The sequence below is a fragment of the Peromyscus maniculatus genome, chromosome 8 (genome assembly GCF_049852395.1).
Source record: "Peromyscus maniculatus bairdii isolate BWxNUB_F1_BW_parent chromosome 8, HU_Pman_BW_mat_3.1, whole genome shotgun sequence".
Lineage (NCBI taxonomy): Eukaryota > Metazoa > Chordata > Mammalia > Rodentia > Cricetidae > Peromyscus > Peromyscus maniculatus.
The window spans coordinates 6,933,610-6,960,737 of NC_134859.1; the positions used below are offsets into that span (position 1 = coordinate 6,933,610).

Consider the following 27,128-nt stretch of genomic DNA (forward strand, 5'->3'; position numbering starts at 1 on the left):
TGAGGAACGATGCAGTCCCTTTAATGTGTTTCCCTGGGTAAGTATTCAGAGCACTGCCATAAAATTCAAGGGCAGATGTCACAGGGTGGAGGTCCTGGCACTCTGTGGAGGTGGGCAGAGGTGAAGGGGTCAGCAGCAGGTGCCAGTGTGGGCAGTCAAGGGCAGGGCAGTGGGAACTCACAGTGGCTGGAGGCAGGAAAGGGCAGGGGCTCCCAACCAGGAGCCGGGCTGCAGAACCGTTTGCTCGGCACTGGAAAGCGGCCTGGGAAAAATTCTTGGAAGGCTGTCCCTGAGGTTCTCCAGGAAGAGGCTGAAGGAGTGGCAGCCCTTGCTGCCGTGGTCATCGTGCTGTTGCTGATGCCACCCTCAGGAACTGGGTCTGTTACCTGGGTCAGCAGCCTGGCGGCAAGGGCTGCAGACAGGGCTTGGCTTTGCTGGCTCCTCGGCCCGCTCTCCTGCTGTAAAATGTAGCAGATAGGTCCAGCCAGGCCAGTGGAGGTAACAACTGGGATCACTTGTCACTTGGCCAGCTGTCAGGCAGGCAGGCCGGCCAAGCAGTGGTCTGCAGTTCACACACAGGAAGCCGGCTTGAAAACAGAAATAGCAGTCCTCCGGCAGGACACTGGCCTTAGTTCTGTCCAGGTGGGTAGCTGTGCATGGCTTGTTTTTCTCCCATCATCAGGGCCCCCTTTTTGGTGGTAACAGGGTCTGAACACTGACAACTGTCAGGTTTTCATGAAGCCCTGCTGCTGTGTTGGTGCATGTGATCTGCATTTGTAAGGCAGAGGCAAAGCCCTTGAGCTCAGCTCAGCCTGGTCTACAGAGCGGGTTCTGGGGCAGCCAGGGCTGCATAGGGAGACCATGTCTCAAAACAGTCCTCTCCAAACCCCATCTCAAGTTCCACAAAGGGTAAGGGGCCCAGGCACATGCTTGTGTTTTCCTGTATCATCATGGGGAAATTTCAAAGACCAGCCATGTATCCCATCAGCTGGCTCTCAGACCATGGGCTGGGAGAAGGGAATGGTGAAATACTTCTGTTTTAAGGTACCTAAATCTTGGTTGGGATCCAAGAGAGGGCCTCATCCATGCCAGGCAAGTGTTCTTTGGGCTATGCCCCCAACCCCAGAGCCACTATTCTGTTTGAGACAGGGTCTCATTCTGTACCCCCAGGCTGGCCTCCAACTTGTGGCAATGCTCCTGCCTCAGTACTGCTTCCTGAGTACAGAGTCCAGGCGTGAGCCATCACACCGAGCCACAGCCATTTCTGACTTAAGTGCTTTCCTTTCCCTTGGGGCTGCTGGTGATGCTGGACAGAGGTGGAGGCATGCCCAGTAAGATGACCTCTAGTCCCTGTGTGACTGGACCCATGAGAACAGCCTGGCTGGAGGCTAGGGGCAGATGCACATGAGGAGGGACTCCAGCTCTGGCACTAAGTGACCCCTGACCCTGAATGACCTTTCAGCTTTGTTGGCCAGGACCCCATTCCTCTGGTGTTAAGGGAAGAGCTCCTCACAGATCCTGCGTGTGTCTTCAGGTGCTGTCACTGTGTAGCCCACAGTTCTGGGGTCTGTGAAGATCTCATGGTCATTGCCACCCTGCAGAGACACAACAGAAGCAGTAGGCTATGGTTTGTCCTGGTCCCTGGCTGCTGCCACCCTGATGTTCCTGGGCTAGGGAGGTTTCTTCAGTTCATTTCCCTTAGTTTCCAAGAAAGGAATGACATTTTAGTCACGCTGAGCAAGGAGTTTAACCTTCTCATGAACCAAAATCGAGCTCAAAAGGTAATTATGCTCATGAAAGGCATCAGAATGCCTTTGTGAGGATCTGGCTACGGCTTATTATTCTAGGGAAAAAGCACAGTAAATGACAATCTCACAGCCATTAATTTGTCTTTGTGCCCAAATTTCTCTGGAAAGTCACAAGGAGTGCTGGAGGGGCAGGCAGCCTAGAGTGGGGTTGTTCACACCCTGTGAAATGAACATGGCCGGTCAGTCTGCCCACAGCCACTGGGCACATGGGTGACTGGGCACTTGAAGTGTGGCCAGTAAGAGGGAACTGAGTTGAGCTGATCCGACTGTGTGGTGTACGTATGCATGCACGTTCCTATGTGTGTGCACGCATCTGGAGGGCAGAGGTTGACTGGGTCTTTCTCACTTACTCTCCATATCACTGAGACAGGGTCTTTCACTGACCCTGGCCTCACTGATTTGGTTAGCCCAGTTGGCCAGGGGGTCCTCGGATCTACCTGTCCTGCCGCCCCAGTGCAGGGATGATAAGCACGCACCACTGTGCCTGGCTGCTTACACAGGGGCTGGGGATCTGAAAAGGTCTCTCACTTGGGTGGCAGATGTGTGACCATGAGCCATCTCCCCAGCTTTCAGTTAATTACCACCATTTTGAGGAAGCTAGGCTGCACAGCTACATCATCATCATCATCATCATCATCATCATCACCATCACCACTACCCATTTTGAGGAAGTTAGGCTGCACAGCCCAGGCTGGCCTCAAATTTAACATGCCTGCTTTGGCCTCCTTTGCCTGGGATTACAGGCACAGGCCACCATCACTGATTTTAATGAGGCAGAGATGGAGGAGCTGGCACAGGGATCCCAGAAGTCACAAACCATGGGACTAGGCTCTCTCTGGAGACTGGACCACAGGCACTTGGAAGCTGCTTTTGCTATAAAGCATCTACTTCAAACCCCAGGGGACTAAAAGCAGGATGAAGTCGTCACATCCTGCCTCAGCCCTAACTGAATCTGAGTGCCAGTCACCAAACCCATCTCACACCTTTCAAAACTGGAGGCACCAAGGAAGAGTCACTGTCCTAAACCCAGTCACCTTGGAACAGCAAACTCTCCCGGCAGAACCACGCCAGAGGTGGGGCAATAACCCACGGTGAGGCTATGCCTGGAGCACTCCTCCTGAAGGCCAGTTTGTTCCCACCTGGCAGTTAAAGCAGGCTGGATCACACCTTCCTCCTTTTGCAGACCTCCTCCTCTCCCCAATCTGCCCTTTAAGCCTGAGCTCATGTCAGCTTCCTAGAGGTGGACTTGTGGTCACAGAGCCTGGGCTTTTGCCATAAAACTGGCTACAAATGGCTGGGGTGCAGTGGGGGCTCCTGACAGAAGCTACTACCTTAGAAGAGAAACTCCAGAAGCACAAGGCTTAGACTGGTTCTATGCCGCTGCTACATCCGCCACTGACCCACACAGCGGGCTCCATGCTCCTGCTTTGCTGGGTCAGCGAGCCGCACCTGTGAGCTGTTTGAGGCAGTCTACACTTTATGTCAGGTGTGAAAAATCAAAACTGGGCTGCCTCTGATCCCAGCGCTCCGGGAGGCAGAGACAGGCAGATCTTCATGAATTTGAGGCCAGCCTGGTCTACAGAGTGAGACCCTGTCTCAAAAAACAAAGCTCAGGCTGTACAGAGCATGGAACAGTGGGTCTGAGGTCATCTGAAACAGAAGCAGGCCTGAGCTAGTGGGTCTGGGAACTAGAGAGTGCACGGGCTGGATATGCATATGTCCTGATTCTGCTAGGACAAGCTCAGTTACCCCAAGCTCCCGGAACAAAAACTATTCCTAAAGAAGAGAAGGAAGGCTGTGCCTGGGAATGGGCCATCCTATCCCCAAGGCATCTGGAAGTCAGCCTGTTAATATTTAAATCCTTACAATGCCCAAGGTCTGAGAATGGAAAGGGAAGCCGGGATTGATGAGCACTGGTTACCCTCCCTCGTGGGGATAATGCCAATACTGTCCACAGTCTGTGAGCCCCTTTTCACAAGAAGGATCCAGAGCTGCTGCATGGCCGGCGTGCACTTGCTGCGTGGACAGCCACCCACAGCACAGACTGATTATCTGCACACTTTAGCCTACACTCTCATTGTACTGACTCCATGCTAAAACTTTATAGCCTGCTTTTGGGTGAGGCAGGCACCGTAGTGAAGGGACTGCTTTCAAGGGAGCAGCACTGCCTGGAGGCCAGGAAATCTGACAATAAAACAACAACAAACCACGCCTGCCCTGTGTGCGTGGTGGTGGTGGTGGTGGTGGTGGTGGGGCAGCGGTGTCACGTGCCTTTAATCCCAGCATTCAGGAGGCAGAGGGAGGTGGATCTCGGTGAGTTCGAGGCCAGCCTGGTCTACAAAGCCAAAGCCAGTTCCAGGATAGCCAGGGCTACACAGAGAAACCCTGTCTCAAAAAAAAATTAACCAATCAAACAAACAAAAGGCCGTCTGCAGGCAGGGCCAGGCTAGAATCCTGAGGTTCTGAATGTGCACCGAAGGTGAGTCCAGTTCTCCCAGTCTAGAACTAGAACGTGGAGTGCAACGTGGGCTGGGCCGCAGGCCCTGGAGTGGAGGTCAGGTCTGTGGGTGGCTTGGAACTTGACCACTGTTCTGCTCCTCTCGGCAGTGGAGCAGGAGACAGCTATGGGCCAGCCTTGGCATGACTATGTATCTAGGAGACAGATTCTGTGACCCCACCAAGTCAACTGCATACCAGAGGTCAAAGCCTGTGCTTCCCCGAACTAAAGCCCAGACAGTGGTGAGGGATGTTTATGCACTGAAGAACCAGACTCAAGACCAGTAGACCATGCACTCTGGTGTTCAGGCAGGCAGGGACCCAGGAAACCCCTGAAGCTAGTTTGAGAACCTGTAACCTGGTTAAAAATCCATCAGTTCAGGAAGCAGACTATGGAGAGCATGGCATCATCCAGGGATCCCCTCGGTAAAGAACTGGGTGGCCAGAACACATTGTAAGCTGTCACCGGTCCAGGATGGCAAAATCCAAGTTCTCACCCCAAACATGGCTGAAGACAGCAGGATGTGATTTCTGAACGAACACCTTGATTGTTTAGGAATGTACCAGTGGCTAGGTAAGCCCTCTCCCGGGTTTTCTACAGGCCCTGACCTCTCAGTCTCAGTCAGAGCTAAACCTCTCTGCAACATTCTTACAGAGCTAGAGGCTGAGCTGGGCTGTGAGGAGGTTGTGCAGGAAAAGACGCACCCCTGGGGCTGGAGGCGCTTAGGGTTAGAACCCTGGCTCTTCTCCCAGGGACCCAGGCTTGACTCCCAGGACCCACATGCTAGCTCACAGCCACCTGTGAAACCAGTTCCAGGGGACCCGACACCCTCTTCTGACCTCCACAGGCAACAGGCAAAACACCAATACATATTAAAAAAAAGTAACCCCAAGCTCCTTGGGTTAGCCAGGCCCTGAGACCTCCCAGGACCCTGTTTCATCCTCACAGGGCTCCTTTAGAGGGGAACTTCATCCCCATAGAGGTTCTCAGAGACAGGCTTGTGAGTCTCACTACTGTGGCAAGCGGTGGGGCCATTTCCCGTCTGGGTGGTTTACCACCTTCACCCTTGACCACCCTGAGCTGACTTTCAGATGGTCCCCCTCAGATTTCAGGAGGATGAAACGATGCACCACTGAATGGGAGGGGCCTCTGCAGGCTACAGGAGGGAGGAATGTGTGTGGGGGCTGGAAGTACAGAGAGCAAGTTCACTGAATGTCCAGCTCAGGCTGCATCCCGCAGGTACCTGAAAACTAGATCCTCTGCTTTCTCCATTAACAGCATTTAGTTATCAACAGACTATTAATGAACCAGTTCAAAAGTGTACCAGCAGGTAGCTGGGCTCTCTTTGGAGGCAAAGGACTGTGACCTGGGAGACTTGGAGGAGAAAATTTTAAAGGATCACATCTTGGAGGCAAGCTCCCCATTCCCTGTAAAGGGCCATTGACTTCTACCTCCTTTCCTGTGTGTCTATTAATAATGGCCAGTCTAGTTGGAGGAAGGTGGCTCTCACTGTAGCCTGAACTTGTTATCTTGTGTTCTACGATTACAGATGTGGACCCCCACAGGCCCAGGAGTCCACTGTGTGTTTTCCTTGGTGCAATATGCCTTCAAACATGTTAAATCAGTTTTAAAAAAAATTGTTTTCTATGTATTGGTGTTTTGCCTGCATGTGTGTCTATGCACCAGTATGTGCTTGGTATCCAGAGGCCAGACAGAACACAGCATCAGATTCCCATGGAACTAGAGTTATCTATTGTTTTGAGCCACCATGAGGGTGCTGAGAATTGAACCTGGGTCCTCTGGAAGAGCAGCCAGTGTTCTTAACCACTGAGCCATGTCTCTTCAGCCCCTTAAATCAGGTTCTTACTTTGCTGCTGAGCTGCAGGAGTCTCTGATACATTTTGATTTTGAATGGACAGACATATGGTTTGTGAGGCTGCCTTTTTTGGGTTTTGTTTTGTTCTGTTTCTGAGACAGGGCTGTCCCGGAATGCATTGTGTAGAGCAGGTATGCCTTGAGCAACAGATCCACCTGCCTCTGCCTCCCAAGTGCAGGGACTGAAAGTGTGCGTCACCACCCATGCACAGGCTGCCCTTTCCTGTCGTGATGTCCTTGCTGTGCAGTGGCAGTGTTTGTCTGGTCCAGGCCTGACTATTGACTTGGCTTCCTGGGCCCGAGCTTTCAGGTCAGCCCAAGACAGTGTCCAGAGGCTGCTTCCTGTCTCTAGGTCTGCAATGTCAGGCTCACAGATAAACATCCGCACAGTGAACCACGGTCCTGCGATCAGAGGTGATACTCACGGTGGCTGAGAGAACACGGTCTGCCCATGGACGGGTAAGGTGGACAGCATACCCACACAGTGCACAGTTACCCGGCCATAACAAAGGAAATGCTGCTGCTGCTGCTTTTTTTGGAGACAGGGTTTTCCTATGTAATAGCCTTGGCTGGCTGTCCTGGAACTCACAGAGATCCACCTGCCTCTGCCTCCTGAGAGCTGGACTAGAGGCATGTGCCACCACTGCCTGGCAACACAGGGAATTAATTCTTACTGCTGTTTGTAAGGATGAACCTGGAGGCTGTCACAGTAAGTGAAATAATCCACTGTCCTCAGGGAGGTAGACCTCTGACAGGGCAGGTCTTGACAGAGCAGCCATCAAAGGGACCAGAGCTCCACAGCTGTAGCATTTGTGATACCCTACTGGGTTTGGAGTGGCCACCATGCCTGAACCCGGTGATGTGGGCAGTGCAGGGTGGGAAGCAGACAGGCACAATAACAGACCCCAGCCCAGGCAGTGAGCAGCTGGCATGGAGGCTCCTCTTAGGCCTCGGATGGTGGCACTAGGCAGCCGTCCAGGGAGAGCCTCACAATGCTGCCGAAGTGTCTCTGAGGAAATGGCTTCATTGTGCCCCTCTCTGGCACAGTGTGTGCAGATCCTCGCTCCAGTTTTCTCTGAGTGTCTCTGAGCATCAGACTCAGGTACCCCCCATCTTCTCATGTTTGTGACCTAGTGTGCACTGTACAGTGAACGTGGTAGTGGACGTAGAGCAGGAGAATAAAGCGACAGTGGTGAAGGCTTTGTTTGCCTTTCTGTTTGTTCTACGCAGGGTCTCACTGTGGCGGGCCTGGAACTCACTGTGGACCGCACTGGTCTTGGTCTCACAGAGACCTGCCTGCCTCTGCCTCTGGAGAGCTAGCGCTGAAATGCAGAGGGTGTGACAACAGGTGATCTGACAGGCACTCCAAGTGGGAAGTACTTAGTTCAAGAGGCCGACTGGAAGTGATCTACAGTCTTTGCTTCCACTGGGGCAGGGCCTCAAAGCTCTTCAGGGGAGGGAGGCTAGCAGGGCCAGCAGGCAGAGTAAGATGGCAAAACAGCCTGCTCTAGCTTCCCCCGCCAAGCCCAAACGGCACAGGAGACTTTCCTACTTACCGGCATAGTCTTGTCTCCAAAGAAATAGATGGTCTTGTAACCATCATGTTCTAGGTGTCTCAGGCAATACCGCTTGTCCCATCCATCAGGGAAGACGTCAAAGCTGATTTGGCCACCTGCAGGATGGGGAGGGGACACACCAAGAAGGTGAATGGGTTAAAACGAGGCTAAAGAAGGTTGGGGGGGGGGGTGGCTCAGTGGTTACAGGGCTTGCCTAGCAGGCCTGGGGCTGAGTCACATCCCCAGCACAGCCTCAGGTGAGAGGAGGGAGGTAACAACTTTTGGAAAACAATGCAGCTTATTTTTATTTTTATTTTTTTAATATCCCTGTTCACCACTTAATGCCTATGGACAGGTTCATTGCTGTTTTTCCCAGAATTATTATTATTACTATTATTCTAAGATTTATTTATTTAATGTACCTTGGAGTTTTGCCTGCATATATGTCTGCATGAGGGTGTCAGAGCCCCTGGAACTGGAGTTACAGACAGTTGTGAACTGCCATGTGGGTGCTGAGAATTGAACCCAAGACTGTTGGAAGAGCAGCCAGTACTCTTAACCACTGAGCCATCTCTCCAGCCCCTTTCCCAGAATTATCAAACCTGGGTCTAAGCGATCATCTCTCTTAGTGCTTCTTCAAGGAAGAGACAAATATAAATGAAGCAGGCTTAGGTAAAAGCCTAGTAGGGGCTTCCCTATCCCTGTGGAACTGTTCAAGGTCAGTCTGGGCTTCATGTGAATTCCAGGCAAGTCTGGACTACAGAGTGAAAACTTTTCAAAACAAAACAACAAAAAAAAAAAAACACAAAAAAAAACCCCTAGCTAAGCCAAACCACCTAGGAAAATGCCAAAAGCAGGCTGTATGAGCTCATCCTGCAAGCAATAGGTTTATTACATGAAAGATAACTTACAGGTAGTACCCCCTAAAACCATTCATTCATTCATTCATTCATTCATTCATTCATTCATTCATGTGTATGGGTGTTTTGCCTGCATGTATGTCTGGGTACCACATGCATGCCTGGTGCCCGAGGAAGCTTTGTCAGAAACCCTGGAACTGGAGTTACAAACGATTGTGAGCTGTCACTGATGCTGAGAATTGAACACACCTTCTGGAAGAGCAGCCACTGCTCTTAACTGCTGAACTAGCTCTCCAGCCAATATGGGGGTACTTTTAATAGCAGCAAAAAACCAACCAAACAAACAAAAACTCCAAAACATTTCCAAAGCTATTAGAAAGGCATTCACTTAACAATTCAGGAATTATTAAAAATCTTCCTGATTGGGCCAGTTCTCCTATAGCCTGCTCACATGCTAAAGGCTGTAAGTCAAGACTGACCGTGCTGCCAGGAGAAATGAACATGTCTGAAGCATTTATCGGTAAGGATGTGTGAGACAGCTCAGCAGGTAAAGGTGACTGCTGTCAAGTCTGATGACCCATGAGGCAGAAGGAGAGAATCGATCGACTCCTCACAGCTGTCCTCTGGGCTGCACACGTGTTGTGGCCTGTGTGCCCCACCCCAACGAACTGAAATATACTAAGAAAACTTAATAGGTCTGTGCTACCCAGGGATGAGGCCGAGATCAGGCTTGCGGCAGAACTCTGTACCAGAGCCACCACTGGCTCAGCGGCAGTCAGCACAGGCCTCTGAGCCTCAACAACTCTCTTGTTTCTGAGCCTGACTCGTACTCTGTAAAAGCCATCCACTCATTCCTGTGGCTCCGTAATGGTGACACACAGCAAGATTTCAAGTCCTCTTAGTCTCTTTCATCTGAGAGGCTCATAGTACCTCTCCTGGAGTTCAGCAAGGCTTCTCTTCCGTACCAAGGTGTGAAGCTTTTACTGTTCACACAGAAGGACACAGCTCTTCTGTGTGGGAGAGGAGCAGGCAGGAAAAGTACCGCTGGGTACAGAGGTAGAACCAGAGCCAACGGCATGGAAACCACTTCCTGGCTTGGGGGTATCCTGCAGCTGTGGCTGCTGGTCCACAGTCTACAGGCTTTGGGTGTAACTATGGTAGAGGAGTAGAAAGTAAAAAAATCTACATCAGGATTAACATGTTGCTTGCTAGGTGTTGGTAGCTCATGCCTTAATCCCAGCACTCAGGAGGCAGAGGCAAGTGGATCTCTGTGAGTTCAAGGCCAGCCTGGTGTACAGAGCGAGTTCAGGACAGCCAGGGTTACACAGAGAAACCCTGTCTGGAAAAACAACAACAAAACATGTTGGGGCTAGGGAGTTAAAAGCATTGGCTCCTCTTGTAGAGGTTTGGGTCCCATCACCTACATGGTGGTTCACACTGTCTGGAGCTCCAGTTCCAGGGCAGCCCACATCCTCTTCTGGCCTCCTTGGACATCCAACATGCACATGGTGCTCACACATTCATGCAGGCAAAACACTCAAACATATAAATAATAATAAATCTTAAAAGAGAGAGACAGATTAACAAGTAAAAGAAGCCAGTTTTCAGAGGAAAATTGGAAGCTCTTCCTAACCCTGAATCACTGTGTGAACAGAGCTCAATCAAGTACAAACCTAATACAAAAAGACCACACACTGCCTGGCTAGATGCTTTTGGGGCTCCTCAGCTCACCATCCCCTTCCGTTCTTGGGGGGTGCTTTGCCCTTTCTTAGTAACCTATTTCTATCACCTCTAACTTTGAAAGCACAACTCTCTCTCCCTCCGTCTCTCCTCCTGGTGGCTACTGGGACTTTCACCTTACAGACACTATTTTTCTCTGAAACTAATAAAGTTATCCTCATGATTCCTTCTGAGTCTGTTTCTAAGTTCTTTTATTGTTGAGACTAAGAACCCTATAAGGGAACCTCAGTTTCCCCACTAACAACCATCCTACCCACCACAGCACTAAGCATTTCAGCAGCCCACCACATGCTCTAGGCCATAGGGACCAAAGCCTGGGTATGCACCATACCTATAGAGAAAGTGAGGCCTTTCCCTGCAAATTCCTTCCTCAGGTCTGCTACAAATTTTTGTCGTATATTTTCTTTCTGAGAGAAACAAAAAGATACCAATTATCCACTGCATCGCAGTGTAGAAGCACTTTAAACACTGGCCATAGGCTACATGGTTTGGCTTCTTTTCTCAAACCTGGCTGTTGCCCAAGTATGTCTGAGAACTCACTTTATCAAGTTCGTAGAACTCAATTCGTTCCTCTTGGCTGCAGCTTCTTCCAATAGGGGACACGTTCAACATGCCATTTCGGAATTCGATGAAAGTTCCCCTGGGGAGGAAAAGCCCCCAAATACAAAATACCTTATTTACTTAGGCAACATTACATTCTACACAGCGGGAGTATGTGACCCAGGTTTCTTATGGGCTGTGTGTGTTCCATGGAAGCTTTGAGCCACATAGTATGATAGACTCAAAATGTAGCTAATCCAGATTGAGCTGGATAGAGATTTAGCATGGAAAAGCAATGGAATCATCATTCACAGATTTTTTTTCATGTGTGTATGTATGTGTGCATGTAAATGTGAATGCACAAGTGGAAGCCAGAGGTCCATAGTGGGTTTCTTCACTGATTGCTCTCCACCTTATTTTTTGAGACAGGGTCTCTCACTGAGTCTGGAGCTCCCCAATTCACCAACAATGCCTGATCAGCAAACCCCAGAGATCCACCTGTTTCTGCCTCCTCAGCAATGGGCTTGTAAGCATGCATACCAGACCCAGCTTTTTTGAGGGTGCGAGGGAGCAAGCTCAGGTACCCTGGCTTAAGCAGAAAGCATTTTACTGGCTGACCTACCTTCCCAGCCAAAGTAAAAGGAGATGTAGTAAAGGAAACAAAACTATGAACTCCTAAGAGGAGGAAGGACACCAAGGGAGGAATACCCCACACCCCACTTTTTGAGACAGGGTCTCATGTAGCCCAGGCTGTCCTTGAACTCATCATGTAGCTGATGATATATGACCTGGAGCTTCTGATTCTCCTACTTCCACCTCCCCAGTTTTGGGATTACAGACTTAAGGCACCCTGTCTCCCTAGTCCTATTTTACATCGACTATTTGATAAAATGATGTTTTGGATATCTTGGGTTAAACAGAGCATGTTACTACAGCTACTCTGAGGTTCATTGTTCCCACTATAACTGATTACAGCATCTCACAGTAATAAAGGGCTGGAAAAGGATCCCAGCATAAGAACACTCACTCCTTCAGGAGTCTCACATCTGTTTCTGAGGCATCTGCTTTGCTAGTGAGCCCCTGAATAGACTGATGTCATTAACAGAGGATACAGACAGGTTCTTAGACTATGGAGCCGCGCTAATGACTCAGGAAATCTTATTCAGAGGCAGACTGCTCATTCCGGCTTGATGTGATCACAGAAAAGGAAGCAGACCAGGGAAGATGGCTAGAAACTTATTTAAATCATGTTTTTAGTTTTAGACTCAGAATACACATTTAGATTTTTGTTTTGTTTTTCGAGACAGGGTTTATCTGTGTAAAAGTCCTGGCTGTTCTGGAACTCACTCTGTAGACCAGGCTGGCCTTGAACTAACAGAGATGCCTGCCTCTGCCTTCCAGGTGCTGGGATTAAAGGCCAGTGCCACCATGCTTGGCCTAAAAAAATTTTTTTAAATTTATTTTGTGAGAGGCAGGTCGGATAGGTGGACAACTTGTAGGAGTTGAGACTATTCTTTCTTTCTTTCTACCACATGGGTCCAGGGAATGGGGTACCTGCTCCATCACTTTGGTCCCTTGAGACAGTCTCTGCATGAGCCCGGCTAGATGGCGGGTCAGCAAGTCCAATGGTCCTGTCTCTGTCCTCCACAGTGCTCAGATAGGCGTCCATGGGACCACAGCTAACCTCTTCTGTGAGGTCTGGGGATGTGAACCCGGCTCTCCGTTCTGTAGAGCAAGCACTCTTCCTCACTGAGCCTAGAACCCTCTCATCCCTACAATGTGATTTTTAAGCAGTTTATATGACATCTAGCCTGAAGGCCTCCTTAAGACTTTCAGACTGTGGGCTTCTGATACTTTTTAAAATTATGTGTGCTCCTGTATGTGTGTGTATCTGTGTGTGTTGTATGTATGTGTATGTAATGTATGTGTGCACATAATGCACAGCTAGTGTTTGACACTGTTTTCACCACTGTTCTCCAGCTTATCTTCTGAAACAGTCTTTCCTTGAAGCCAGACTTCAATGCCTGACCCCAGCGACTTTGTCTCCACTCCCTCATGGCTAGAGTTTCAGATGACATGACCGTACTCAGTTGATGTGGGTACTAGGGATCTGAACTTTGGCCTCATGCTGGTGTGGCAGGTACTTTAGTTACAGCAGTCTCCGAGACCCTTTTTTTGAGATAAGATCTCACTCTGTAGCCCAGGTGGACCAGGAACTCACTATGAAGCCTAAAATGCACAGCAATTCTCCTGCCTCAGCTTCCTACATCGTTGACGCTCACACCTGCCCCTACCCCGTTTTGTTAAAAACAGAGTCTCACTGTGTAGTTCTGGATGTTCTGGAACTCACTATGTAGATCATTCTGGCCTCCAACTCACAGAGATCTGCTTGCCTTTGCCCTCCGAGTGCTGGGACTAAAGGCGTGCACCACCACACCTGGCCTCTTCCCTTTTTACTTTTATGTTTTTTTTGTTTTTTTTTTTTTCCTGAAATAGAAGTCTAGCTATAACTCCCCAAGATGGCCCTGAACTTGTGACCTTCCTGCCGCAGCCTCTCCAGCACTGGGATCACAGGCAGACGCCACCACATCAGGCTGTGCTCTTTGCATGCTGTTTCACAGGATGCTCTCCTGACAGCCCTGAGCCACAGGTTTCAGTGTCCAGCACTCATCACACGGGCAGCCATCTTTTTTTACAACTCTTCATGTGGCTGGCTATACAGACTGATTTCCAAGTAGCTGGATTGAGTGCTGGCTTCTGGCTGTGATCATGAATGCACCTGGAGAACCCACTGCTCCATATTTCAGAAGAGCCTCCTTTGTTCAGAGTGAGCCCACCTTTTCTTAGGGAGTTTAATTTTTGCAATGTAGCTCAGACAGTAGTTGATGAGGTCCTGGATCACTGCCTCTCCCAGATGACCTTGAATACTCTAGGTAAACAAAGCATGAGTTAGTTGATATAACAGGAAGTACTTTTAAAGTGGCTTCATGGCAAAGCCAGATCCTCCGACACTGAAGAGGCCACAGGCTGGCCAGCCGCGACAGTGACACATCCTGCTGTCCTTTCACCTCTTCCTCTCTTCTGTTGGCGGAAAATGTCCGGCAAACACAGACACCCAGCAGAAGCATCTTCTGCTTCATTACTCAGGGATGAATCCATTCTCTCTCACACACTTCCCGGAAGGGCCAGAGAGCTTACCGAAATTATTCTTAATGCTAAGTACAGCTTCTCTTCCGCGGCCCCTGGGTGAAGGGCCTGCTCTAGCTTTGGCTATTCTAATAGAAACATGGCACTCAAGCAGCTTTGAAAGGCCATTATAAAGATGCAGTCACTATCTGGAACAAGCAACAGCTGCGTGGGCAAAATTCAAACTTAACAAAGAATACAGTGTGAAGATTCGCTCCCTCCCACCCTGCGCTCCCCAGCATGTGCCCGGAGGCATTCACTCATTATCACATGTAATGTGTTGTTCTATGTCCCCCTTTTCTTTACTGTTTTTATAAATTTTGAGACAGTGTCTCATTAAGTTGCCAAGGTTGGTCTTGAACTCACTTTCTAGCCCGGCAGCCCCTGAATTTTTGACCTTCCTGCTCCAGCCGTGCTGGCTTACATATGACATATTAGTAGTAATACAGAATGAGCTGTATCCTTGAGAACTTACCTGTTTACACAAAAGCTTCCCATCTTTGTATGCTACCAAGCCATTCTCTGGAAACACATAATCATACTTCTCAATCACTACAACCAAAACAAGATAAAACTGAGGATGCATTGAATAGAAACTGGCCTTTCTCTGTCTTCCTCAACACCCACCCCCAAGGACCCCACTGAGTACCTGCAGGCTGTGCCATCCCTTCTCATCAAGAGGCTGGGGACTCTGGCAGCAGCTCTGACTCCAGGTCTAAGGGATGACAAAAGAGCTGCAGATGGACCCTGCCTCCAGCCTGCCAGTGTGCACAGTAAGATGCTGGCCCATTCCTGTCGTGAGCCAGCAGGGAACAAGGGACAAAGAGGACGGCCACACTCTGCTCTCAGGCTTGCCAGGTCAGGTCTGCCAGGCTGAACTTTTTAAAACATTTATTATTTTGTGTGTACGTGTGCACTTGGGCATGTCTATGCCATGGTGTGTGTAGGTCAGAAGACAATTTGTGGGGTTGCTTCTCACTTCTATGTGTGTGCAGTACTGGACTTGGGTTGACAAGTGCCTTCACCCACTGAATAATCTCCACCCCAAAATAATTTTTTTATAAAAATAAAAATTTTAAAAAGCTGTTTTAGCTGGGCAGTAGTGGCGCACGCCTTTTATCTCAGCACTTGGGAGGCAGAAGCAGGTGGATCTCTGTGAGTTTGAGACCAGCCTGGGCTACAAAGTGAGTTCCATGAAAGGTGCAAAGCTACACAGAGAAACCTTGTCTCAAAAAAACAAAACAAAACAAAACAAAACAAAAAAGCTCTTTTTAAAAGATGATTCTTATACTCATTTAGACTTGAAGACTAGCATATAACCCACAAAAGTTCTGACTGCCTCTGCTTCCTAAGTGCTGGGACTAAAGGCATGTGTTATTATGCCCACCTATTTGTTTTTTAGACAGGACCTCACGCAGCCCAGGCTGACCTTGAACTCATTCTATAGTCCAGCATGACCTCAAGCTCACAGCAAGTCTCCTGAGTGCTCAGATTACAGGTATGTCCACCACACATGCTGATGCAAGGTGAGCTCTTAGGTGCCTTCTCGTATGAGTGTTTTGACTCTCGTTATATACATCCTCTCTCAAACACCCAGCTCTGCCACAGTGATACAAACCTCTCAGAGCACGTTGTTAAGTACACTCCAGAAGCGGGAATGGTAATCACCCTGTGACAGGATTTTCTGGGCTGAATATGCCTAGTTATGATGCTGATAGCATTTCTAAAGAGAGCAGCTCTGAGGAAGATGAAGTGGAATATGTCCTACAGACTGCAGAGATGACTCTTCCCAGTATCTGATCTGACCCACAGACTTGTGCTTTCAGATAAGACATGCTGAGTCCCCAATCATGGGACCATGATCCCCAGGACACACTGGGCAATGTCTGGAGAGACCTCAGGTTGTCAAACTGCGTGTGGGTGCCTGTGATCATGCACTCTACTGACAACTAGTGGCCAGAGATGGTACTAGGTATCCTACAATGAACTATCCCGCCCAAATGTCCTTAGGACTAACATGACTCTGGGACAACAGTGTGGTTTTTGTCTATTTTAAACTCATGATGGCTTAAAAAAAAGAAAGAAAGCTGGGTGATGGTGACACATGCCTGTAATCCCAGCAATCAGGAGGCAGAGGCAGGCGAATCTCTGAGTTCGAGGCCAGCCTGATCTACAGAGTAAGTTCTAGGACAGCCAGAACTACATAAAAAAACTGCCTCAATAAACAAACAAACAAACAAAAAATTATTTGGTATGTATGAGTACCTGCATGCATGTATGTGCACCTCATGGGACTGGAGTTACAGACAGCTGTGACCTGCCATGTGGGTCCTGGGAACTGAACCTGAGTCCTCCATAAAAGCAGCAAGTGCTCTTAACTGCTAAGCCATCTCTCCAGCCCCATCTGACCTCAAACTCCTGACTCCCCTGTCTCAGCCTCCCAAGTGCCTGGCTCACAGGAGAGCATTGCACACTACAACCAACAGTGAAGAACTAGCCGTTCACCAGTCTCTCTGCTTACTCTTTCTCACAGGCCAGCTATCTCAGAAGCCCCGGGAAACAGGTTCATAACAGTCTGTACAGCAGCAAAGACCTGAGTTTACATCAGAGTGTACTCCCTCAGCAGGGTTGGGCACTAGAATTTTGGTGGGATACTTGCTAAAATGTATGCCCAGGTCTTAGAAACCCGCTGTTCTATCTCCAGGAAAGAAGCCAGAAGACTCTCCAGCTAGATGTGGTGGTTGATGTCTGTTACTCCAGCACTCAGAAGGACAAGGTGAGTTGGAGCCCAGCCTCGGCTACAAAGTGAGACCCTATCACCAAGGCTCTCTAGCTTCCTAGTCCTGTGCTGGAGACCCTGGTGATGCATGGAGCCTAGGGACACTATGATTAGGGAACGCTGGAACACATGCCTTCAGGGCTACAGGGACAAGGTGCTGAGACTAGAGGCATGTACAAATTTGAGTGGACAGCACAGGCAGGAGGTGGGGCCCGGGCTGCAGTGAGAGAGCAGTGAGGGACATGTGAACACTAGAGGGAGAAAAGGTTCTACAAGTGAAGACACAGACATGCACGACCTTTAACCCTGTACACATGAGTAAAGGGTTCTGTCAAAGGTCACAGAACTCACTTTTCTAGGACTGAAGCAGAGGCCAAACAAGGGCAGAGACAATGTCTCCCCAGAGAGGGCAAAAAGTGTGCCACCTAAGTGACAGTGGCTTGGGAGTGCAGGGGACACGGGCGGCAGGTCTCCGCATCCTCGTGAGCAGTTCATCTTGCACTACAGTGTAATTAGCACTTACCATCATTTCCCAGTTGCTCTTGCACTTTCTCAAAATCCGACCCACCTACCACTCCAATTTTGGTCTTCTGCCTCAATGTTCGTAGGAAGCCATCCATTTCTTTTGTAATTTTCTACATGTCAGGAAGGAAAATAGGATGATTTTGAGTGACAATAATAGGATGAAAACTGCAAACTAATTTAGCTCCTATTTTTACACAAGCTCAGTGCTGTTACTAGGAAAAACTTAATATTTAGTTATATCTGTTCACACTTGTCTACTCACATATGTATGGTTATAGGGTTGGTTGTTCTCTGTCCTGTGCAATGACTTGCTTTTTCTATTTTATGACGTGGTGCCCTTTTTATGCTAATACATAGATCTAGCTTATTCTTTTTTGTCTGTTTTGTTCCAATATTTATCTGTGCACCACATGCCTGCAGTGCCTGAAGAGGGCAGAGATCACCCGGAACTGGAGTTACAGGTGCTTGTGAGCTGCTATGTGGATGCTGGGTCCTCTGGAAGAGCAGCCAGTGCTCTTAACCACGGCACCATCCCCCCAATCTTTTGTTCTTTAAAGGTGTTTTATATTACATGATACAATTTAATAGTCAGTAGTGGGTATAGTGTCACAAGCCTGTAATACCAACACTTGGGAATTGGAGGCAGGAGGATCAGGAACTCAAGGCCAGCTTTGGCTACATAGTTAGATTTCCTAAGACTGTCTTTTAACAGACAGACAAACAAACAAAAATACAAAGGGGTGAAGTAGCATGATGACCATGGCTTACAAAGTTACTAAGCAAGAGGAGATACAAAGTTATTATGATGAAATGTCAGCTGCTTTTAACATAAGTGATAGGGATATGGGTTATCTACAGAGATGTGGGTTCTCTGTTCACCATTTTTGTCAATGATCTCTGTGTGTGAGATTTTTCAGGATGCCAGAGTTGGAAAATGATTCATGGAGACCTATGCCCCACCCCCTTTTTAAAAGCTTTTCTCAAGTCTTACTGTTTAGGGATGGAATGACATTTGGAAGAAAGCACCCAGGCAGACAAACTTCTACACAAACAGGGAAATGTGCACGCAGACCTCTGGAGTCCACGCTAAAGAGACTGAACCCATGCAGGTCACATTATGTCACAACAACTGCAATAAAAGTCAACCTGCTCTTCCTCTTCCAGACTGCACTATGATTAGTGATGTCTAAGAATACACATGGATGAAGGCAGGAAAGGCTGATGATAAATAGATCTGCTACTAAAATATTTTAACCACAGTACCCAGCACATAGGAAATTTTTCTTTCAAATTACAGTTTTATTGTTACAACTGCTTATGATCACTGTACGCATATTGTTCCAAATGTCTACAAGAGAATACATTCTGGATCACCTGGCTTCTTTGCTATCCTATACCTCATGCTTATCTATCCCCATTTATCTAGGAAACAGAAGCACTTTCCCAGTAGCATATCTAGTACCTGGAGTGCCCTCCACCCTAGAACACTGAAAGGAAAAAACAAACGGGACAACTAACAGTACCCTGAGGCCCAGGGACTTTAACCACAGCTGCTGTAAGAAGCTGAGGCGGTCAGGATTTCACTGGTTTCAGTTTCGTTATGTTTGAATGGTAGTAGCTGGGCAGTAGTGGTTCACACCTTTAATCCCACCACTCAGGAGGCAGAGGCAGGCGGATCTCTGTGAGTTCGAGGGCAGCCTGGTCTACAGAGTGAGATCCAGGACAGCCAGGGCTGCACAGAGAAACCCTGTCTCGGGGGAGAAAATGGCAGTACTAACTATCCTGCCCAGGATGAAAGACGGTGGAATACTGCAAGTTCAGCACTGTACAAAGGCTTAGGAATATGGACTCCTGACCACTATGGCTCCTGGGCCAAACTGAACAACAGTTTGTTTCTATAATAACTTCATTTTTAGTGTGTATGTAAATACATGTACATGTGCCACAATGTACGAGGAGAGGTTAGAAGACAGCTGTGGGAGTTGGTTCTCTCCTTCTACCATGTGGGTTCCAGGAATTGAACTCAGGTCCCAAGGCTTAGGTTAAATGACTCTACCCATGAGCCATCTCAGTGGCCTCTGTAATACATTTATTAGAACACAGCTACTCAGTTTACATATGGTCTATGGCTGCTTTTGTACTAACGTTGAGTAGTTACTACAGGATATGTTCTACAAAGACAAAAACACTTAATATATGGCCTTTTACAAAACAGAATTCTGCTTCCAGTTCTAGACTACTATTGGCTTTTGTTGTTTTGAGACAAGTTCCTCAGGTTTGCCTCAAACTCACTATATAGCCCAGGCTGGATCTGAACCCTCAAATCTTCCTGCAGGGATTAAATCCTGTGCTACCTGTCACCTCACTGTTGACTTAACTCATTAGTGTGTACTGAGCAGTGAAGCTGAGTCAGAAAGGGCTCTGGAGAACTTGTGGTACAATGTTATCACTGGACAGATCAAACTGTGGCTCAGAAAGGTAGAATGAGGTAGAGAAGGGGTTGGGTGGTGGTTTATCTAAAACTAAGACTATATTAAGAAACTTCACACTGGGCGGTGGTGGCGCATGCCTTTAATCCCAGCACTCAGGAAGCAAAGGCAGGTGGATCTCTGTGAGTTCAAGGCCAGCCTGGTCTACAGAGCGAGATCCAGGAAAGGCGCAAAGCTACATAGAGAAACCCTGTCTTGGAAAAAAAAAAAAAGAAACTTCACAAAAACCTATTACTTTGTAAAGTATATGTGTATGTACATGTCTTTCCCTAAAAGATGTGGGTTATTAAACAAAAATCTCAGTGCCAGGTGGAGGATACTGTTAACCAGAGAGACCTGAGGCCCCCAAACAATACAGGCTATTGCCATTGCTCTTGGCTGGCACCCTAACTACATGGTAAGTCCCATACTGCTGAAGACACAGCACACCTTGGTTGCAAGACCCCAGAGGAGTAAGGCTGGAACTGACATACAGAGCTTTCAGTGCTGGGAGGTGCCATGCAAACCGCTGTGGGGAGAAAAGTCAGTAACGGCGCTTCCCAGCCATGGATCCTGCATGCTACAGCACCGACTTGCCAGGCAATAAGTGTTCACTTGTGCAAAGGCTGCATGATTGCTATGGGGGTAACCAAATCACTTTCTGATTGGACATGAGGCCTGTTCCACAGGAGGGAATTAATGCCTGGTACAATAAACTTAGTCAAAATCCTATGGCTTAGGAGCTCATAGACCCTATGGGGGAACCTCTACTACTGTTGCTTTGCCAAATGAACTTCTTGTCAAACTGCCTCTGAATATTTATGTCCACACCCATAGGTTAATGTTGCTCTCAACCTTGGTACGAAGTTTCTTTTGTAGTGGGCAGTGGTTAAAGCAGACCTGGTCAGAGTGCTAAGAGTAAGTGCCCTAAATGGGACATCTTATTAACCCTGCCAAAGCTCGGGGGCAGGAAGAATGTAAGAGCCAGAGGATGAGGAGGAATGTTGGGAAATGCTGTCTTCTGGACATATATGGCGTTGCCCTCATGAATTCACAGCAGCTGTGATTACCTGCACAAGATCAAGTCAGTTAACTTTCCAGCATGGATGGTGCTGCTGGAATGTTGCCTGAGACTGTGTGTGTGTGTGTGTGTGTGTGTGTGTGTGTGTGTGTGTGTGTAGCACTAAGTAGACTTCATGAATTATTAAAATAAAAAAAAGACATGGAAATGAAGAGGGATGTGTGGGCAGGTTTCCTCCATATGGAACACAGAGAAGTTGGGGGTGAATATGATCGAGATACACTGTACACATGTAACTGCCAAATAAAAAAATTATTATTATTATTTTGATTTTTTGAGACAGGGTTTCTTTGTGTAGCTTTGGAGCCTGTCCTGGAACTCGCTCTGTAGACCAGTCTGGCCTCGAACTCACAGAGATCCACTTGCCTCTGCCTCCCGAGTGCTGGGATTAAAGGCGTGCCACGGGGTGGGGGGTGGTTTTAAAGATGTATCTAAGATTACACTTAACAGGCTTCTGGAACACACCCCCACGAAATCCGAAATGGGTGGGGTAGAGATAGCGACATTCAAGCTATTTGAGCCCAGTCTCAAGTTTGAATTACTCCTGCTCAATCACCAATCTGTGCAAAGGAGGCAGAGAGGCTGTCATCACCAGACTGACCCCACAAAAACTTATCTTTGACCATAACAACAAGGTTTTTGAGGGGAAGGAAGTTCTATTGGACCCTGCATGCTCTCAGCAGACAGCCTGGGGGCCCCATCACTGCAGGCTGGTGGAAGCGGCTCACCTTTGCGGCTTGATCTGGGCACGGCACTGTCACGAATTTCTGTTATTCTCACCAGCACCCCATGCAACAGGCAATACACCCGCTTAAAGGGGCTCCGAGAAAGTGATTTGCTCAAGGTCAGACAGCTGAAAACCTGCCTTTGATACACAGCCAAAGGAGACACAGCAGGTGTGTGTGGGGGGGGGGGCGCTAAACTGGAGTTACAATCCAGGTCACTAGTCCCCAGGGCCCCCGAAGCAATCCGGACCCAAACTTTCCGGTTTTGAACGCGTTTCCTGCTCGGAAGGGGTTTTTTGACCCCCTCTTCCTGCGCACCCCACTCAGGACCCTCGTCTCCTGGTTCCCGGGTAGTCGTCACCACGGTCTGGACGCTGCACGGGCTCCGCTCCACCGCCGCGAGCCTCCCGGGCGCCGCCTACCTGCCGCGGGGCAGTCAGGGTCCCATCCACATCGAAGAGGCAGAGCGCGGCCATGTCTGCAGTCAGAAGTCTCGTTGGCACCCGGAACTCCACCCGGAACTTCCGGGTCCGCTCGGAGCCCCGTGGCCCAAGGCACGACGGGAAGGGGAGGGTTTCCCAATGGCTCACCCAACATTCACAGGGTTTGAACTACAGTCCCCCAAGATGTAACACAGAAACTCACTTTCTTTCTTTATTTCTTTTTTTCTGAGTTTGCTCATAAGCTCTTCAGGTTTCCGGAACGAAGTCGGTTTACTGCTCATTGGAGGAGACGGGATCATGGTAGGAAGGGCGGTGAAAGGGGGTACGCGTTTAGAGGGTCCCGATCGGGCCTAGGACTGGCAGGAAGGGTGCCCGGGCCGCCGATTCGGGAGGTCCACCGGTGGAAGGCCCGGGGTAATGATCTGTTATTTCCCAGCCTCCTCCGTTCCCCTTGGGTCACGTGGGCGGCCAGAGTCGCTGCAGCTCCCAGAGCGCGCATCAGTTTCAGGGCCTAACATGTCTCGCTCAGCATATTCTGAGGCTTCCCTTGGAAAGGTGAAGAAGGTGCACAGTTAGTGTCTGTAAGAGCCAGGATCATAGCCTTCCTCTGACTCCAAAGCTCAAACTTTGCTCACTATGCTGCTCACTCCAGAGAACCATTGTGCAGTGTGCTGAGGGCTTCCGTGTCTCACGTTTCTGCTGTGTCCCCTTTCCCAGCAAGGCTAATAGAAAGCAGTTCTAACGTATAAGGCAGTCGGAGAACTGCAAAGGTACTGTGATAAGTATCCCGCAGTTTTGATACTTGGGTTTCCCACTATGACACCGATTGGTTTACTTCTTGAGGAAGTGTCCCACAGACTTGTGGGCCGAAGTTCGAGTCCACTGTTAGTTCGTCAGTAGATCTCTGTTGAAGGTCTGTAACTAAACCTTCCCTGTGTTTATTTGGACCTGCCTAGGGTAAAGGACTGGCCTGAGAGTCAGACTCTGCCCTGTCCGTTCTGTTGAGTTTCCTTGCATTTTTTTTTTTTTTTTTTTTTTGCTTAGTTAAAAAAAAAAAATCAAACAACTTGTGTGTTCAGTTCGTGTGCATATGCTTGTGCTATGGCATGCGGGGCGCGGGGAGGGGGGACGGGACACGTCAAGGACGTCTTTGCATAAGTAACTTTTCTTCCTCTACCATGTTGGCTCCAGGGATCAAATTCAAGTCACCTGGCTTGGTGGCAAGCACCTTTACTTGATGGGATATCTCACTGGCTGGGATTAGGATTTTTGTTTGTTTGTTTATTTGTAAAAAACAGGAGTACGGTACTTATCCACAGTAGAATTTCACACAAAAAAATAAAGCATCTGGCTTTATCACTTCCTCTGGCAGTCCTGGTGGCTTTCTAGGGTTGATTGGAACCTTTCTAGGGAATGCTTTGCCTTGTTCATTGTGTGATTATCATGGTTGAGTTCTGAAAGAAACCTCTTTCTTTTCCAGGCTGCCCTCCTTCATGCAGTGCCAAAGTTTCAGGGCCCAGCTGCATGGGGGAGGCCTCTTCTCCGACTGTGGTGCTGCACTGGGCAGGGAGATCCCAAAAGGTGGGTGGGGAGGAGGTCTCCCACCTCACAGGAGAAGCCACCAGGCACAGAGACTGAGAAATTCCACATAATCTATCGATTCTATGCCATCAGAGTACTTGGCTTTGTATCTCGCCTGAAGTTGGCGCAGACAGCTGTGACTGTGGCCGCCATGCCCCCGGGCTTGTACTGGTACTCACAGGGCCTCCTGACCCTCAATTCACTCTGCCTTGTGAGTGGGATCTGCAGCTTTGCTCTGGCCATGCTGTGTTGGATGAGCTACTTCTTCCGGAGGCTGGTGGGCATCATGTATGTGAATGAGTCAGGTACCATGCTTCGAGTGGCCCACCTGACCTTCTGGGGGTGGCGACAGGACACTTACTGTGCTGTGTCAGACATGATACCCCTGTCAGAATCCAAGGACCAGGTCCGGGATGTGTTGATTCGGATCCAGCAATACAGTGGCAAGCAGACCTTCTACCTTACCCTGCGCTATGGCCGAATCCTGGACAGAGACCGTTTCTCACAAGTGTTTGGACCGCTGAGCACACTTAAGTAAAGAACAGCAACTCGGCCTCCTGTAGCCTTGGGTGCACTTGGAGTTTAGACAGGAAGGCCAAGAACATTGATAATGCAGAAGCTAATAACCAGGACTGGAGCTGAAGCCCAGTTGGTATGTCTAGCATGCAGGAAGTGAAACCCTGGGTTCAGTCCCTGGAACTGCATATAACCAGGCATGGTTGTGTGTGCCTGTTCTTTCAGCACTGGAGGAAAAGTTCAAGGTTTTCTTGGGACAAAAAAGGGAAGATATTAGCCAACTTCAGGGAAAAGCCCTTAGTGGAACATTGTTCTGAATAGGACACTCCAACAGAGAGTGGCTAGAAGTTTTATGAAGAGGCACTTCTTGGAGGAATGCTATGCCAAGATCACCGAGGCAGCCCATTGCTATGAAAGCAGAAGACAGGCGGATTGGCAGAGGAACACAGACTGGAGTCTGGAGACCTGGGTTCTGCTGGACCTCAGCTCCTCAACCTGGGGCAGGGTATTGAGTTTCTGAGCCTTGAATTGCACTCTGAAATGGAAGAGCCTTCCTCTCTCATGGGGATGAATATGAAAATAACCAATAATGGCTGAGGCTGGGCTTAGTTAGAGCTCTTGCCTAGCATGTATGAGGTCCTAAGTTCCACTCAACACCACAGAATGGGCAAACCCAGTAAATGCCGTGTGCTGTGTAAGTCAGCAGCTCAGAGCTTAAAACATGGAGGAGGCTTCCAGGCTGCACCACTTGTATTCACCAAAGTTAAATGGCCGGTGTTGAAGCCCAGGGTGGGCTTGTCTTTTTCCCACCAGGAAGTCACCACACCAGCTGGGGTAGGGACAGCACCAGCTGAGAATGTGTTGACCACCAGGAGGTCCAGGGCCGCTCACACTGGGGAGCTTTGCACTGTCATCAGGATAGAAGAACTCTGTCCAAGCAACAATTTATCAGCAGAAGGAGACTGTATATGCTGCTTTTCATAATAACAAACACATGCTTACTGGGTGAATTGTACCTGCATAAAAGGAAAGCAGCCGTGATCTTTGTAATTTGACCGTTCAAAATGCTTTGTTTTGTAGCTTTTTAGTAATTCCGTCTCTCTCTCTCTTTCTCTTTCTCTCTCTCTCTCTCTCTCTCTCTCTCTCTCTCTCTCTCTCTCTCTCTCTCCCTCCCTCCCTCCCTCCCTCCCTCCCTCCCTCCCTCCTTCTTTCCTTTTCTTCTTGAAACAGAGTTTCTCTGTGTAACAGCCCTGGCCATCCTGAAACTTGCTCTGTAGATCAGGTTGGCTTCAACTCACAGAGATCTGCCTGGCTCTACCTCCTGAGAGCTGGGATTAAAGGTGTGTGGCACACTGCCCAGACAGTAGTTTCTTTTCTTGAAGAATTTTTCTTTTAAAATTACATGTATTATTTGTGTGTGTACCACTGCGTATGTAGAGGTTGGAAGACAACTTTTGGAGTCCTTTTCCCCATACCGTTCGGGTCCTGGGATTAAAGTTGGGTTGTCAGGCTCGGCAGCGAACACCTCTGCCCACTGAACTGTCTTGCTGTTCCTCTCCCCATTCTTCATTGCTGTAAAGTAAGCAGAGCGTGAACAAAGCTAACAACAACAGATTGGGGGGGAGGGGGGAGCCAGGGAGAACACACCACGAAGCCTCAACCTTTCACAAAGAACTACAGGCAACTTAAGCATTCTGAAAGCAGGAGGAAGTCTTCCTCAGCAAAGAGCACACTAATTAATAATCCAATAAGAAATGGCCCTGAAAACATACACATACAAGTATAGACTGAACAGGCTATATTTAGAAACATGTACGTATGGGAGGGAGGAAAGGGAAGAGGAAAAGGATGTAATTATACTGTAATCTAAAATAAAATAAAAAAACCTTAAAAATGTGCATATCAAATTGTAGCCATTTTATTGTTCAGGGGCATGAAACACATCCTCAGTATTGTATAGCCATCACTGCAGTCTAATCTAATGCTTCCACTGGAGAGACAGAGGCAGGCTTGAGGCCCCCCTGACCTACAGAACCAGCTCCAGGACAGCCAGGACTGTTACACAGAGAAACCCTGTCTCAAAACAAATAAACATGCAAAATTAGTGCTTGACTGTCCCAAATGGGATCTTGGTACTCAGGCCACAGATGTCATCTGCCTTCACCCTCTCTGTCTCCACCTGTTTTAAGGCAGCGCTAACCCATCTCTGAATTTATTATTCTGACATCTGTAATAGAACCACGGTATATTTCCTGTGTTTGGCAGCTTTGGTGTAATGTTTTCAAGGTGTTGAGTCTACCAGAGCTCAATACTTATGCGTCAGTGAGAATGTGAGTTTATTCTTCAGGACTTGACTCTGAGGTGAGAGAGAGGGAGAGGAGTCTACCAGTTCAGCAGGTCGGTGGATGTTTGGGTTGTCTCCACCCCAGGCTATGGTGAAAAACACTAATGTGAACACTCTACAGGTGCCTGTTGGTGTCCCTGCTGTGGCTTTTGGGAAAATATTGGGAAGGAAGTAAAAACACAGGGGGTGCCTATTAGGTCCCAATATCCTGGAAGCTGCCTTCCCTGTGATCTAACTTCCAGTATGTTCCATCTATTTTTATTTTTTATTTTTATTTTTTTGTCTAAAGTGCTTTTTAAAAATTTTATGTATATGGCTGTTTTTTGTCCACTTGAGAGTCTGCACACCAGAAGAGAGCATCAGATCACATTATAGACAGTTGTGAGCCACCTGTGTGTGCTGTAAAGTAAGCAGAGCGTGAACAAAGATAACAACAGACATGCGTGTGTGTGTGTGTGTGTGTGTGTGTGTGTGTGTGTGTGTGTCTGTTCTGCAGCTTGCTATATGTAGACCAGGCTGGCCTGAAACCCACAGAGATCCTCTTGTCTTTGCCTCCTGAGTGTTGGGATTAAATAAAGGTGGGCACCACCATGCTGGAATTGTT

At 48.5% G+C, this 27,128-nt stretch overlaps 2 protein-coding genes across 5 annotated transcripts; one reads left to right on the forward strand and one right to left on the reverse strand.

The window, feature by feature from the left end:
- Positions 1 to 22,533, reverse strand: Pmm2 (phosphomannomutase 2). 3 transcript variants are annotated; one of them, XM_042283557.2, is made up of 8 exons: positions 22,286 to 22,533; positions 17,365 to 17,476; positions 14,538 to 14,614; positions 13,714 to 13,805; positions 10,877 to 10,976; positions 10,668 to 10,743; positions 7,737 to 7,852; positions 1 to 1,595 (listed from the first exon to the last, which is right to left on the reverse strand). In XM_042283557.2, the coding sequence occupies exons 2-8, from the start codon at positions 17,459 to 17,461 to the stop codon at positions 1,494 to 1,496; spliced, it is 660 nt and encodes a 219-aa protein (XP_042139491.1). In that variant the 5' UTR covers positions 17,462 to 17,476; positions 22,286 to 22,533; the 3' UTR covers positions 1 to 1,493. The 3 variants fall into 3 exon arrangements, with proteins under 3 accessions (XP_042139491.1, XP_006992182.1, XP_015841203.1); XM_006992120.4 differs by lacking the exon at positions 22,286 to 22,533 and adding an exon at positions 22,063 to 22,202; XM_015985717.3 differs by lacking the exon at positions 22,286 to 22,533 and adding an exon at positions 21,644 to 22,153.
- Positions 22,245 to 27,128, forward strand: Tmem186 (transmembrane protein 186). 2 transcript variants are annotated; one of them, XM_006992122.4, is made up of 2 exons: positions 22,245 to 22,383; positions 23,564 to 27,128. In XM_006992122.4, the coding sequence occupies exons 1-2, from the start codon at positions 22,381 to 22,383 to the stop codon at positions 24,200 to 24,202; spliced, it is 642 nt and encodes a 213-aa protein (XP_006992184.1). In that variant the 5' UTR covers positions 22,245 to 22,380; the 3' UTR covers positions 24,203 to 27,128. The 2 variants fall into 2 exon arrangements, with proteins under 2 accessions (XP_006992184.1, XP_076434017.1); XM_076577902.1 differs by lacking the exon at positions 22,245 to 22,383 and adding an exon at positions 22,872 to 22,996.

Excerpts from the sequence above, each read along its gene's own strand:
- Pmm2 (XM_006992120.4), bottom strand. The coding sequence starts at position 22,116 with ATGGCCGCGCTCTGCCTCTTCGATGTGGATGGGACCCTGACTGCCCCG. Across the intron at positions 13,806-14,537 it reads GGAAGCTTTTGTGTAAACAG|AGTATTCAAGGTCATCTGGG; the intron begins GTAAGTTCTCAA and ends TTGTTTACCTAG. Across the intron at positions 10,744-10,876 it reads AGTTCTACGAACTTGATAAA|AAAGAAAATATACGACAAAA; the intron begins GTGAGTTCTCAG and ends TGTTTCTCTCAG.